The 15,897-nt window shown below is 49.1% G+C and overlaps 1 protein-coding gene across 1 annotated transcript in view; it reads left to right on the forward strand.

Moving 5' to 3' along the window:
* Nucleotides 1-15,897, forward strand: part of LOC140492448 (phospholipase D2-like) — a 43,438-nt gene that overhangs the window by 17,056 nt on the left and 10,485 nt on the right. Inside the window, exons 2-5 of the mRNA XM_072591338.1 lie at nt 1,854-1,942; nt 5,720-5,833; nt 9,509-9,558; nt 11,549-11,683. Of these exons, the coding sequence (XP_072447439.1) occupies nt 1,854-1,942; nt 5,720-5,833; nt 9,509-9,558; nt 11,549-11,683 (388 nt within the window). The remainder of the gene's footprint in view (nt 1-1,853; nt 1,943-5,719; nt 5,834-9,508; nt 9,559-11,548; nt 11,684-15,897) is intronic.

Genomic DNA, 15,897 nt, shown 5'->3' on the forward strand with positions numbered 1-15,897 from the left:
CAAATGGGATTCAATTTAGATAAACGCGAGGAGCTGCATTTTGGAAAGGCAAATCAGGGCAGGACTTACTCACTTAATGGTAAGGTCCTAGGGAGAGTTGCTGAACAAAGAGACCTTGGAGTGCAGGTTCATAGCTCCTTGGAAGCGGTTTTCTCAGGTAGATAGGATAGTGAAGAAGGCATCCAGTCTGCTTTCCTTTATTGGTCAGAGCACTGAGTACAGGAGTTGGGGGGGTCATGTTGGTTCGGAAACTTGGAATATTGCGTGCAATTCTGGCCTCCTTCCTATCGGCAAGATGTTGTGAAACTTAAAAGGGTTCAGAAAAGATTTACAAGGACGTTGCCAGGGTTGGAGGATTTGCCCTATAGGGAGAGGCTGAATAAGCTGGGGCTGTTTTCCCTGGAGCGTCGGAGGCTGAGGGGTGACCTTGTAGAGTTTTCTAAAATCATGAGGGGCATGGATAGGATAAATAGACCAGGCCTTTTCCCTGGGTTCGGAGAGTCCAGAACTAGAGGGCATAAGTTTAGGGTGAGAGGGGAAAGATTTAAAAGAGACCTAAGGGGCAACTTTTTCATGCAGAGGGTGGTGCGTGTATGGAATGAACTGCCAGAGGAAGTGGTGGAAGCTGGTACAATTACAGCATTCAAAAGGCATCTGGATGGGTATAAGAATAGGAAGGGTTTGGAGGGATATGGGCCAAGTGGTGGCAAATGGGACTAGATAAGGTTAGGATATCTGGTCAGCATGGATGAGTTTAACTGAAGGGTCTGTTTCTGTGCTGTACATCTCTATGACTGTCTGCACATTAGTGATTTGGATGCAAATGTGTGTGGATTGTTCAGTAAGTTTGGAGATGACACACAAGTTGGTGGTGTGGTGTGTAGTGTGAGACGTACAGATTTAGGCTACAGATGGACAGTTCAATGGCAGCTGGAGTTTAATCCTGAAAACAGAGTAGATTCAAATTGGGAGGACTAATGAGGTAAGAGAGTACACATTCCACAGTAAAACCCCAGAAAGTACAGAGGGGCCTTGATGGACATGTCCGAAGATTCTTGAAAACAGTGGGACAGGTCGATTAAGCTGATTAAGAAGGTATCTGGGATACTTGCCTTTATTAGTGGGGCATTGAATACAAGAGTAGGGAGCTGTATCTAACTTTAATTAGGGTACAGATGGAGCACTGTGTGCAGTTCTGGTCGCCGTGTAACAGGAAGGATGTGACTGTATTGGAGACGGTGCAGAGAAGGTTCACCAGGATGTTGCCTGGGAAGGGCTTTTGCCTGAAACGTCGATTTCGAAGCTCCTCGGATGCTGCCTGACCTGCTGTGCTCTTCCAGCACCACGAATCCAGAATCTGCAGTCATTGTTTTTACCTTGTTGCCTGGGATGGAACATTTCAGCGTTGGAAGAGAAACTGGGTGGGCTCAGTTAACTTCCTCCGAGCAGAGGGGGCTGAGAGGGCAACTGATAGAGGCGTATAAAATTATAACAGGCACAGATAGAATTAGACTTTGCACAGAGGGGCCAGTTACCTGGGAATGCTGATTTAAGGCGAAAGGCAAGAGGTTTTGAGAGAATTTAAGGAGAATTTATTTTATCAGGATGGTAGTGGGTAAGTGGAAATCTCGGAGGCATCCAAAGCATTCAGATGAGCAATTGAAACATCATAGTGGACAAGGTTACAGGCCAAATGTTGGGAAATGGGATTGGGGTAGATAGGCACATGGCCTGTTTCCACACTGTGGGGGGTTCTGTGATCTCCCACTGTTCGTGTACCACGTCCCACAAACTGCTTGGTGTGACTCTGTTTTAATGTGTTTGACCCCCCTGCTCTCTTGTTTTGTTTCTAGAATCAGTTTTTCATCACCTGTGCTGATGACCGCAGTGTCTACAACCAGATTGGAGATGTTATCGTGGAGCGAATCCTCAAAGCCCACAGGTGAGGTACCCTCTGAAAATTCCCAGTCCCGCTCCCGTGTGCGATTCCCAACATCCAGCACGGTTTCCCTCAGGAATAATGTCATAGGGAAAGCTGCGACAGTCCCAGAGGGCTCTGGGATTGCTCTCCTGTTTGAGAGAGACGACTGGAGGGGGTTTGACCATGAGGGTCACCATGCCTCGGGCGAGGGGAGAGGTGGAGAAGGAGAGTCCTTTGTGGTAACCTGAGCTGGTGTGGGAATTGAACCCAGGCTGTTGGCTCACTCTGTGTCTCAGGTCAGTGATTCAGAATGAGAGCTCACTGAGTGGGGAAGCTGCAACTTTCTACGGGTCGGGTTTCACATTGTCACTACCTTCTCGCCTCACCCCAAACCCCTATCAATTACCTCCTCCAGCCCCTACACACCCTCCCTATGTCTGTAACCCCCTCCAGCCCCTACACCCCCTCCCTATATCTGTAACCCCCTTCAGCCCCTATCCCCCCTCCCTATCTCTGTAACCCCCACCAGCCTCGACACTCCCTCCCTATCTCTGTAACCCCCTCCAGCCCCTACACCCCCTCCCTATATCTGTAACCCCCTTCAGCCCCTACACCCCCTCCCTATCTCTGTAACCCCCTCCAGCCCTACACCCCCTCCCTATCTCTGTAACCCCCACCAGCCTCTACACTCCCTCCCTATCTCTGTAACCTCCTCCAGCCCCTATACCCCCTCCCTATCTCTGTAACCCCCACCAGCCTCTACACTCCCTCCCTATCACTGTAACCTCCTCCAGCCCCTATACCCCCTCCCTATATCTGTAACCCCCTTCAGCCCCTATACCCCCTCCCTATCTCTGTAACCCCCTCCAGCCCCTACACCCCCTCCCTATCTCTGTAACCTCCTCCAGCCCCTACACCCCCTCCCTATCTCTGTAACCCCCTCCAGCCCCTACACCCCCTCCCTATCTCTGTAACCCCCTCCAGCTCCCTACACCCCCTCCCTATCTCTGTAACCTCCTCTAGCCCCTACACCCCCTCCCTATCTCTGTAACCCCCTCCAGCCCCTACACCCCTCCCTATCTCTGTAACCTCCTCTAGCCCCTACACCCCCTCCCTATCTCTGTAACCTCCTCCAGCCCCTACACCCCCTCCCTATCTCTGTAACCTCCTCCAGCCCCTACACCCCTCCCTATCTCTGTAACTTCCTCCAGCCCCACACTCCCACCCTATCTCTGTAACCCCCTCCAGCCCCTACACCCCTCCCTATCTCTGTAACCTCCTCTAGCCCCTACACCCCCTCCCTATCTCTGTAACCCCCTCCAGCCCCTACACCCCTCCCTATCTCTGTAACCTCCTCCAGCCCCTACACCCCCTCCCAATCTCTGTAACCCCCTCCAGCCCCTACACTCCCTCCCCATCTCTGTAACCCCCTCCAGCCCCTACACCCCCTCCCTATCTCTGTAACCCCCTCCAGCCCCTACACCCCTCCCTATCTCTGTAACCCCCTCCAGCCCCTACACTCCCTCCCTATCTCTGTAACCCCCTCCAGCTCCCTACACACCCTCCCTATCTCTGTAACCTCCTCTAGCCCCTACACCCCCTCCCTATCTCTGTAACCCCCTCCAGCCCCTACACCCCTCCCTATCTCTGTAACCTCCTCTAGCCCCTACACCGCCTCCCTATCTCTGTAACCTCCTCCAGCCCCTACACCCCCTCCCTATCTCTGTAACCTCCTCCAGCCCCTACACCCCTCCCTATCTCTGTAACATCCTCCAGCCCCACACTCCCACCCTATCTCTGTAACCCCCTCCAGCCCCTACACCCCCTCCCTAACTCTGTAACCCCCTCCAGCTCCCTACAACCCCTCCCTATCTCTGTAACCTCCTCTAGCCCCTACACCCCCTCCCTATCTTTGTAACCTCCTCCAGCCCCTACACCCCCTCCCTATCTCTGTAACCCCCTCCAGCCCCTACACTCCCTCCCTATCTCTGTAACCCCCTCCAGTCCCTACACCCCCTCCCTATCTCCGTAACCCCCTCCAGCCCCTACACTCCCTCCCTATCTCTGTAACCTCCTCCAGCCCCTACACCCCCACCCTATCTCTGGGACCTTTTCCAGCCCCCTAGACCCCCTCACTCTCTGTAACCCCCTCCATCCCCTACTCCTCCTCCCTATCTCTGTAACCCCCTCCATCCCCCAGGAATCTCAGATCTCTGTGCTCCTCCAAATCCAATTTCTTGAGCACCCCCCAGCTCCTCTCACTCCCCCCTTGGCAGCCGTACATGAAGCTACAAAGTTGCCAGGTTCCCTCCCTCTCTCTATCTGCCCAAAGTGCTTCTGAAATATCGCACTTTGGCTAAACGCGGCCTTAACAAGTCACATTGACAGGAGCATTGGGGAAGATCCCCCTTCATCCTCTCTCAGGAATGTTCAGCATCAAGCTTCCCATTCTTGGAGTTTGCTGCTTTTTGCCTGGATTGATATAAGGAAACATTTACCCCCAGCAGTGGCTACAGGTGCAGGTTAGGGACGAGGGACACTGTGGTGAGTAACTCCCTTCCTGACTCCCTTACACTTACAGTGTAAGGAATGTGAGGGAATATTCCCCATTGGCCTGGACGGGGACAGCTCCAACAACACTCAGGAACCTCGACACTATCCAGGACAAAGCAGCCCCTGCTGGATTGACACCACATCCACAGACATCCACTCCCCCCCCCCTCCCCCACCTCAAACTCCCCTCCCCACCTCAAACTCCCCCCCCACCTCAAAACACCCCCACCTCAAACTCCCGCCCCACTTCAACTTTCGCCCCACCTCAAACTCCCCCCCCACCTCAAACTCCCCCCACCTCAAACATCCCCCCACCTCAAACTTCCACCGACCTCAAACTCCCCCCACCTCAAACATCCCCCCACCTCAAACTTCCCCCCCACCTCAACCTCTCCCCCCCCACCTCAAACTCCCCCCATCTCAAACTCCCGCTCCACTTCAAACTTTCGCCCCACCTCAAACTCTCCCCCCCCACCTCAAACTCCCCCCACCTCAAACATCCCCCCACCTCAAACTTCCACCCACCTCAAACTCCCCCCACCTCAAACTCCCCCCCACCTCAGACTCCCCCCACACCTCAGACTCCCCCCACCTCAGACTCCCGCTCACCTCAGACTCCTCCCCCACCCCCACCACCTCAGACGCCCCCCCACCTCAGACTCCCCCCCACCTCAGACTCTCACCCCCCACCTCAGACTCCCCCCACCTCAGACTCCCCCCTGCCCCCTCCCCCACCTCAGACTCCCCCCCCACCACTGCAGAGATTCATCGCAGCTCCTTCGACAGCACCCTCCAAACCCAGGGCCATGACCATCCAGAAGGACATGGGCAGCAGATACATCGGGTCACTGCCTTATCCCTGAGAAGCCACTCCCCATCCTGACTTGGGAATATTGCTGCTCCTGAAGTGTCACTGAGTCTCCCTCCCTCCCTGTGGGAACGCTGTGGGTCTACCCACAGCACATGGACTGCAGCAGTTCGAGAAGCAGTTCACCACCACCTTCTCAAGGGGCAACTAGGGACGGGCAGTAAATCCTTGACCAGCCAGCTCTGTCCACATCAGTGAAACACAAAATAGAGAAAGATCATTTCCAGTGGATACAGCTCCCCCAGTGTGAATGGGATTGGTCAAACAAGGAGGGCCCACCACCCTGAGCTCATCTTGTGATTTTGGAGTCTGATTGAATTGAGTTTACCCCCTCCCTCAGAATGACTCTCATTCCTCTCCTCCTCCAATGTCTGCAGTGCAAAGAGGACATACCGTGTGTACATTGTCATTCCGCTGTTACCCGGCTTCCAGGGAGATGTGTCTACTGGAGGCGGGAATTCCATTCAGACTATCCTGCACTTCACCTTCAGGTAACCCACACCGACCAGGATCAGAGTGGTAACAACCCAGAATCGGAGTAGTTTTAATCCGGAATCAGAGTGGCTTTGATCCAAATTGGGATGGTATCCATCCGGAATTGGAACAGTATCAATGCGGAATCAGGCAGGGGCCGATCTAGAATCGGAGGGGGAACGATAATCCTCCTCACTTCTGTGTTGACGAACCGTAGGCAGTTAATGTATCCATTGGTCAGGGACCACCGATGGGTCAAGGCAGGGTCCCGAGACGTTTATTAGTTGAGTGCAGGAAGGAGATTCTGATGGAGCTGCGTATACAGTTAGTTAGACCAGAGCTGTGTGCCGTTCTGCAATCCACATCGTGGGAGGGATGTAAAGGCACTGGAGAAGGTTCCGAGAAGGTGGATCAGGATGTTGCCTTTGCTGGAGAGTCTCAGTTATGAAGGGAGATTGGACAGACTGGAGCTGTTTCCCTTTGGGCGGTGGAGATTGAGAAGGGACGTGATGGTGATGGAACAAACTGAGGGGCAGAGATAGGAAGAAACGTATCCCCCTGATTGGGGAAAGGGGAGATCAGTGACCAGGGGCCTAAACATATGGTGAAGGGCAGGCGGTTTGGTGGAGAACATAAGGACGAGGAGCTGGTGTAGGGTGTCTGCCCCTGAGAGCCTGTTCCATCATTTAATCACGGCACGTCTTTGTGTGCCCTCAGCTCCACTGACCCACACTCTCACTGTATCCCGAAATACCTCTGTTTTTCAAAACATATCGACCTTTAGCTTTAAAAGCGTTTACTGAAGTCGTGTCAACCACTTCCCTGGGCAGGGAGTTCCACAGATTCCCAACCCTCTGGGTGAAGAAGCTCCTTCTCAATTCGGTCTGAAACCTGCTCCCTCTAACCTTGAGCCTCTGCCCTTTTGTCCTCGTCTCACCCACCAGTGGAAACATCCTCTCTACTTCTATCTTACATATTCCCATCATAATTTTATGTGACTCTGTAAGATCCCCCTCATTCTACTGAATTCCAATCAATATAATCCCAGTCTATCGGTCTCTCCTCATAAGCCAACCCCCTCCACTCTGGAACCGACCCCGTGAACCTCCTCTGCACCCCCCTCCAGTGCCAGTACATCCTTTCTCAGGTAAGGAGACCCCAACTGCACACAGTACTCTAGGTGTGGCCTCACCAGCACCTTGGACAGCTGTAACATAACCTCCCTGCTGTTCGACTCAACCCCCTCAGCAATGAAGGACAAAGTTCCATTTGCCTTCTGAATTACTCTTTGTACCTGCAGACCAACCTTCTGTGGTTTGTGAGATCTGAGGAAAGATTCTTCACCCAGAGGATGGTGGGAATGTGGAACTCAATGTCTGTGCGGGAGGTAGAGGCTGAAACCCTCATCGCCTTTCAGAAATATTCCGATGTGGACTTGCTCTCAAGGCATATAAAGCTACGGACCAAGTTATTGGAATAACAAGGTGGTTGGTGATGGATATGGTGGGCCCTAGAATTCAGTCCACACCGACCCTCCGAACAGCATCCTACCCTGACCCACCCCATCCCCCATCCCCGTAGAAGCTTGCATTTCCCATGCCTCACCTGCACACCACGAGCAATTTAGCACGGCCAATCCACCAAACGTGCACAGGTTTGGAGTGTGGGAGGAAACCGGAGCACCCGGAGGAAACCCACACAGACACGGGGAGAATGTCCACACAGACAGTCGCCCGAGGGTGGGACTGAACTCAGGACCCTGGTGCTGTGAGGCAGCAGTCCTAACCACTGAGCCACGAGGTCTCTTCCTGTGTTGTCGATCTCACTGACTGTATAAATGACACTTAGGATAATACCATTTCCAGAGAGTGCTGTCCTCCCTGTGCTGTAGCTGTTTTATTTGGGCGACACGGAGGTACAGTGGTTAGCACTGCTGCCTCACAGTGTCACAGACCCGGATTCAATTCCCGCCTCAGGTGACTGTCTGTGTGGAGATTGCACATTCTCCCCGTGTCTGCGTGGGTTTCCTCCGGGTGCTCCAGTCTCCTCCCACAGTCCAAAAATGTACAGGTGAGGTGAATTGGCCACGATAAATTGCCCATAGTGTTAGGGAAAGGGGTAAATGTAGGGGAATGGGTCTGGGTGGGTTGCTCTTCGGAGGGTCAGTGTGGACTTGTTGGGCTGAAGGGCCTGTTTCCACACTGTAGGTAATCTCATCTCATGTAATCTATTGCACATCCTGAAATCTATCCAAATAGAAGATAGGAACAGAATGAGGCCATTCAGCCCCTCAAACCTGTTCTGCCATTCTCTGTGTTTGCTCTGTGCAAATCATTTTTATCAAGGTCGCGAGCAGTTTGGATCCATAACTGTCCGTTAGAGAGTGTCTGTGAGCCGTGGATACAGGTGATGCAAAATAAATAACAAGCAGGAGGAGGCCATTCAGCCCCTCGAGCTAGCTCTGGTGCTAAATAAGGTCATCACTGCTCCGACTGTAACCTGGAATCCACCTTCCCTGCCATCCCGGATAACCTTTCAACCCCCTCAGTGTGACAAGATTCTCTCCAGCTCCACCTTAAAAATGATCAAGGACGGCTTCCATTGCCTTTTCCAGAAGAGAGTCAACAGACGCCCAGCCCTCAGAAACCAATTCTCATCTTCGTCTGAAATGGACGCTCCCTGGTTCCGGATTGTTCTGTATGAAGCAGCGTCCTCCCCACACCTGCCTTGTCAGGACCCAACACGTTCTCAACAATTCACCTCAGGCTCTTCCAAATTCCAGAGGATACAAGCCAAGGCCGGTCCAACCCTTCCTCGAGAATCCCTACAGTGTGGGAGCAGGCCATTCAGCCCATCAAGTCCACACCTAACCCTGCCCCTGCTTTTTCCCCACGGCTAACCCACTTTGCTTGGAACCTCCCTGCTCTACTTAGCGTGGCCAGGCATATTGACGACTGAGATTGCGTGATTCTCAGGAATGTATGGGATCAAGGGATATAGGGAGAATGGGTTGAGAAACCTCTCAGCCCTGATTCACTGGTGCAGCAGATCCAATAGGCTGAATGGCCTCATTTCTGCTCCTGTATCTTCTCGTCCTCATCAGACAAACCACCTATTCCAGAGATTTGTCGAGTAAACCTTCCCTGAACTGTTTCCAATGCATTTCCAGCTTTCTTTAAATAAGGGACCGACACTGTGCACAATACTCAATGTGCGATCTCCCCAGATCAATAATGGTCTTAGAAAAGGAGTCCGATAAATACTTGGAGAGAATGGAATTGGCCGGGACAGAGGGAAATGTGGGGTGGGCTGCTGTTCAAATCAATCTGGAGCAGAGTGGAATGACTGGCCTCTGTCTGCGCGATATCATTCTGTGAATTAATTTATTTGTATTATATCAACTGAAGTGACTTGGTCCCACAAAAATCTGTTATTGTTAATTTTGAAATTTTCCATTGATTTTACCTCAGTGGTTCTGTTCTGTGATTGTGTAAATCCTCATGAATATCCCCACAATCTACGTCCCCATGGATTAGAAAATGGTCCGAACCTTAAGCGAGTGCCTTTAGAATCTCTTCAGGCTGAGAAAAGCCTGTGTCTCTCCCCTCCCACTGACAACTGCCATCTCCGTTTATTCCCTACTCCTTTCTGAGCTTCACAAACTTTCCCCTCTCAACATTTCTCTCCCCCAGGTCCATGTGCAGAGGTGAATACTCCATTGTTGAACGGTTAAAAAGACAGAGTGAGTATTTTTCGTCTCCTGTTTGCAAGTGCTGCGTGTATCTTGCTGTTCTCTGATGTTACTGTCATCTGCAGAATTGCGGTGGTTGTGACTGACCTGAAGGATGAAGGATATCCTGTCGATGGTCGTCTATCCACTCAATCTAAAGCCATTCAGTGAAGTAGGGAACTCGAAGCTGAAACTTAGATTTATTGACAAAATGGAGTTATCCAAATGACTGCTGCCGACTCTCACGGTCTGTGTCTTGACAGTCTCTCTTTTGTTGTGCTGTGGGTACTTTGTTAAACAATGCCCTTCACAGCCCTCTCTTTGCAACTTCGTTAACATATGACTAAGAATGGTATCTCAGCCTGATGGGAAGAATAGTTGGAGGCTGTGGGGGGGTTTGGTCAGTTTGCAATCGTTTCTCTTGCATCTACAGAGACCTGTCGAGGTTTATGTTACCATGAGACCCAAAAGCCCATTTGATTGGGGAAGACATTTTGCTGCTCACCTGGTGATGGGAGGTTTCCCACAAGCGGCCCATTTGGGGAGAACATTGGGAGGGTTAAAGTAGGAAACTCTCTCTTGTTGGGTCTTCCACAGAGAGGTGGAGAGCATAGCATCAAGCCATTCGGCCCATCTATTCTGTGCTGATATTTGCACTCTCCCCAAAGGAGTCTCACATCTCGAACAACAAGTGTATCCCTAACGATGGATTTGTGGAGTGGTTTTGGGATAGTTTCTTCGAGCAGTTGGTTTGAGAGCCAACCAGAGAATTGTTTATACCAGAATTGGTAGCACACTATGGGACAGGATTACTTAATGACCTTGGAACAATGGAGCCTCTCGTTAGTATTGCTCATATGGTTGAATTTAACTCGGAAAGGAATGGAGACAGAAAGCAGTAAATTTCAGACCAGTTGACTTGAGATTCATCACAGGGAAATTGTTGGAAGCTATTACGAAAGGCATTCTGGTCAGGCACTTCAGAAAGTTCAAGGTAATCAGGCAGGCAGTATGATTCTGCAAAAAGGAAGTCGTGCTGGATTCATCGCTTGGAGTTGAGGGCGGATATTTAGATAAAGGAGAAATCTTGTAGTTCAATGACCTGAAGGAATTAGATGGGGTGCCACATCAAAGGTTATTCCATGTGTCTGGTGGGTCACATACTGACATCGATGGGATTCCCCAGCTAACAGGAAACCGAGATCAGGCAGGATTGAATCACTTTCCGGTTGGCCAGATAGAACAAGTGGCTTGCCTCAGGGATCAGTGCTGGGGCCCCAACTGTTTACAAAGTTATGTCAATGACTTGGTAGGAAGGGATGAAAGGGGCTGCTTGCTAAATGCACTGGCGATTGGTGGAGAGGGTCATCAGGAGGTTACAAAAGGACACAGGTCAGTTCAGGATGTGGGTAAAGGTCTGGCAAATAGAGTATTAGTTGTGAAATTGTTCACTTTGGCTGGAAGAATTTAAAAAAATGAAGCATATTATCTAAGCGTTGAGAGGTTGCAGATCTCTGAGATGGAGGGAGATCTGGGTGTCCAAGAAATAAGCCGAGAATGACCATTGATTGATGATTTCAAAGCCAAGATGGATAGATTTCTGCTGGGTAAGGATATTAAGGGGCCAGTGGAGCCCGTAGTAGATTGGTGGCCCGTTAAGTTGCAGATTCTGTGATTGAATTGAATGATAGAACAGGCGTGAAGGGCAGAATGGCCTCCTCCTGCACCTCTGGGCAAACCAAGTACCTATTACCCAGCAACCCCTCCATTCCTTCCTGTTGAAGTGCCAGGGAGCTGATTGGAACAAAAAGACCCAAAAGTGTTGTGTCCCATTAGCCTGGAATCAGTTTATCCTCAACCGACATCACCAGAAATAATGAATGACAGCATTTCCTGTTCTTGAGATCTTGCTGTGCACAGGAGGTGGGAAAGCAGCGTCAAAGGGCCCTTTGGAATCTCCCAAGTTAGCGGAACCTGATCTGATCTCCTCCTTCCTTTCCAGTGGGGGATGAGTGGGTGAACTACATCTCGTTCAGTGGACTGAGGACTCACGGAAAACTCAACAACAGCCCAGTGTCGGAGCTCATTTATATCCACAGTAAGACGCTGATTGCTGACGATCGGCAAGTCATCATCGGTAAGAGGCCGGTGTTTCTCCCTCGAACAGCAGAAACCACTGCAACAAACAGCAAAGAGAAGCCTGGGCTCCCTATGGGTTTGCTTGGCCTGTAGATCCAAACAGGGTTGTACACACCAGTTTAGGAAGGAACAGAATTGCTGAGCCTTCATATTCTGTGCTCTTCAGGACCAGAACATGAGGCCAAATTCTAACAGGCCACAACGATTCACGTAACAGGCAACAAGGGGCCGATCGGTCTAAACGTTGACTCTGATTCGAACATAAAGCAGCACAGGCAATAGTGGGCACTGTAGATGCTGGAGATCAGAGTGGTGCTGGAAAAGCACAGCAGGTCCGGCAGCATCCGAGGAGCAGGCAAACCGACATTTCGGGCAAAAGCCCTTCATCAGGAATAGAGCAGGACAGCACAGGAATGGGCTGTGTGGTCCACGATATTGTGCCAAACTTGGTTCATCCCTTCTGCCTGCCCTTGGTCCATATCCCTCCATCCCTCTCATATTCAGGTGTGTATCTGAAAACCCCTTAAACACCCCTATCGTATCTACCTCCCCTATCACCATTCCAGACTCCCTCCGCTGTTATGGACTCAGCCAGACCACTCAAAACATTCTTAACAGGCACCCCTTAAACACCCCCTATCGTATCTACCTCCCCTATCACCATTCCAGACTCCAACTGCTGTTATGGACTCGGCCAGACCACTCAAAACATTCTTAACAGGCACCCCTTAAACACCCCGATCGTATCTACCTCCCCTATCACCATTCCAGACTCCCACCGCTGTTATGGACTCGGCCAGACCACTCAAAACATTCTTAACAGGCAGCCTCAGACCATAAGCTTTGCAATTTGTCTCGGTAAGTGTATAGTGAAAATTACCCAGAGTAAGATAGCTAGGTTGACTCCTAGCTTTTAAAACAGACAAAAATTTTGTTCACAAAATTACACAATGAAACACAAAGAACAGAATAAAGAACCCCTACAGAACTCAACCCCTCCATTCCTGAAGAAGGGCTGATGCCCGAAACGTCGATTCTCCTGCTCCTTGGATGCTGCCTGACCCTGCTGTGCTTTTCCAGCATCACCTTTTCAGCTCTTCTAAAACATGACCACTTTGGTCTGAAGTCTCGTCTATTTGTATGTAAACAAAAGGCCTCTCAAAATCCTTTTCATCCCTGTACCAGACCATACTGATTGGAGCTCGGCCTGGTTTATTAACCCTCTGAAAAAATTCAAGAACAGAGTCTCCTTGAGCCAAGGAACAGCTTTTAGCAAACAAAAAGGCACTAGCTTTGTGACACCTCCCCTCTTAAAAAAAAATGAACCATCAATTCCAAAAGATGCCTTCATTTTTAACCCTTCAAAAACCCAGTTTGTAGTCTAAACACACATAAACACTATACTAATTATAAACATGCAAACACACACAACCAGATGCAAATTCAGGCCGTGGCAAACCTGCCACAAAATGCCCCTGTATCTCATTCGAGTCTCGATAACACATTGGCAATCACGTTATCCCGACCTGCCAATACACAATTGTCAAAGTGAATGGCTGCAACAACAAGCTCCATCCAAACAGTCTAACATTTTTGCCCTTAAGTTTTTCCACAAATGTCAATGGATTATGATCAATGTATATGATTGTCTCAGATGCATTGCTGGTAATATCGACACTGAAATGTTGTAATGCCAACACCAAGATTAAAGTCTCTTTCTCCGCTGTTGATGGACGTTCAACTTCCTGGAAAAATATCCGATGGGTCTTTCTGTCCCCTTATCATCCTCCTGCAGGAGCACTGCACCGACACACCCACGTCACTGGCATCGATAGCCACCTTGAAAGGTTTTGTGTAATCCGGTGTGGCTAATACTGGGGCACTGGTTAACACCGTTTTTAGGCTGTCAAGTGCCTTTTGTCAGTCCGCTGTCCACTGAAACCTCTGCCTTTTTTTTTTAACAATTCGGTGAGTGGAGCAGCCGCACTGCTAAAGTTCGGCACAAACTTTCGGTAAAATCCACTCGACCCAAGAACCGTAGTACTGTTTGTTTTCATCAAGATTCTCCAATTACTTTCATTTTTGCATCTCCTGGGGCTATTTGTCCATGTCCAATCACAAGGCCCAGGAAGGTGACTTGGGTTTTGGCAAGCTCACTTTTAGCCAGGTTTCCCACCAAGCCTGCCTTCCGAAGCCAATCGAACAAGTCCAATAAATGCTGTAAATGTTCCTTCCGTGAGTGACTTGAAATCACCAGGTCATCAATATATACCACACAGTTGGGTAATCTGGCAATGACCTTATTGGTCAGTCTCTGAAATGTGGCTGGAGTACTTTTCATACCAAATGACATGACTTTGAACTGATATAGTCCATTTGGCGTGACGAAAGCCAAAATTACCCGTGCTCTCTCTGACAAGTCTCTGAGCAAGTCCAACTTTGTAAGTTGCTTGTCCCGCTTTTTTGACACAGTCCTCCAATCATAGGAGTGGATATGCATCAGTCTTTGTAACGGCGCTGACTTTGCGAGAGTCCACACATAACCACTGGATACCATCTAGTTTTGGCACCATGACTATGAGTGAGCTCCAGTCACTGTAACGCACTTTGATTATGTCATCTTGGAGCATGCGCTCTGTCTCCTTCTGAACCTGTGCCAACTTTAGAGGGTTTTGCCTATAAGGATGTTGCTTAATTGGAACAGCGCCACATCATGCACAATTAGATTAGTTGTTCCCAGTTTATTCCCCCATATCTCCCCATGCGATAGTAATAACTCTTTCAGATCATTTCAATCTTCTTGTGGTAATTCAATAATTTATCCCAATTATTGACAACTTCCTCATTGTCCAATTTGTTTTGAGGAATGTCCAATTCAGAATCCTCTGAACTTGGTTCTTCACTCTGTGCTGTAATGATGCACACTGTCTCCCCTTGCTTTCCTTCCCCATCAAAATACCTTTTGAGCATATTCCCATGACACACTTTGTGAGATTTCTTCCTGTCAGGAGTCTTTATCAAGTAGTTCGCCTCACTCAATTTTCTCTTGATTTGATAATGTTCACTAAACCTTGCTTTTCAAAGCTCACCTATTACTAGAAGTAACACCAATACCTTATCCCCAATTGAAAAATTGCAAATTTGCGATTTCTTATCCGCTGCTTGTTTCATTTAATGCTGTGATACTTTTAAATGCTGTCTAGCCAATTCTCCAGCTCTATTTAATCGTTCTCTAAAATTTGACACATCGTCCAAATGGGTGGTCTCTGAATTCTGACTTATTAATTTCTCCTCAATCATCTTTAATGGTCCTTGAACTTCATGCCCAAAAATTAATTCAAATGGACTGAATTTGGTCAATTCGTTTGGTGCATCTCTGATCGCCAGAAGTACAAACGGAACTTCCTTATCCCAATTATCTGGATAATCCTGATCATAAGCCCTCAACATGGTCTTCAGTGTTTGATGTTATCTTTCTAGCACTCCCTGATTCCGGATGGTACGCAGTAGATTTGAATTGCTTTATTCCCAGATTATCCATAGCCTCCTTGAATAGTTTCGATGTGAAGTTTGATTCTTGATCTGATTGGTAGCCCGTATCTAGTAAAAAATTAAGTAATTCTTTCACAACCCTTTTAGTTGTGATATGGCGTAATGGGATTGCTTTTGGAAATCTAGTCGACACATCCATTATTGTTTATAAATACTTATTCCCATGTCTTGTTTGAGGTAGGGGACCTATGCAATCAATAAAGACTCTTGTGAAAGGTTCCTCAAATGTTGGAATAGGTATTAAAGGTGCAGTTTTTATTACTACCTGTGTTTTTCCAATAAGCTGACATGTATGAAACATCTGGCAAAATTCAACTACATCTTTGTGTAGTCCAGGCCAGTAAAAATGTCTTTGTGTTTTAGCCTGTGTTTTCCTCACTCTGAAATGACCTCCAAGTGGTTGTTCATGCACCGCTTGCAGCACCTACTGAAAAACAATTTGATAAATCTCTGCCCATTTCTCACCTGCTCGAGTGTGTGAATGTAGATTAGATTCCCTTCAGCCCAACAAGTCCACACTGACCCTCCAAAGAGTAACCCACCCAGACCCATTCCCCTGCCTGATATTTACCCCTGAATAATGCACCTAACACTATGGGTAATTTAGCATGGCCAATCCACCCTAACCTGCACATCTTTGGATTGTGGGAGGAAACCGGA

Source organism: Chiloscyllium punctatum, chromosome 21 (genome assembly GCF_047496795.1).
Source record: "Chiloscyllium punctatum isolate Juve2018m chromosome 21, sChiPun1.3, whole genome shotgun sequence".
NCBI classification, from domain to species: Eukaryota; Metazoa; Chordata; class Chondrichthyes; order Orectolobiformes; family Hemiscylliidae; genus Chiloscyllium; species Chiloscyllium punctatum.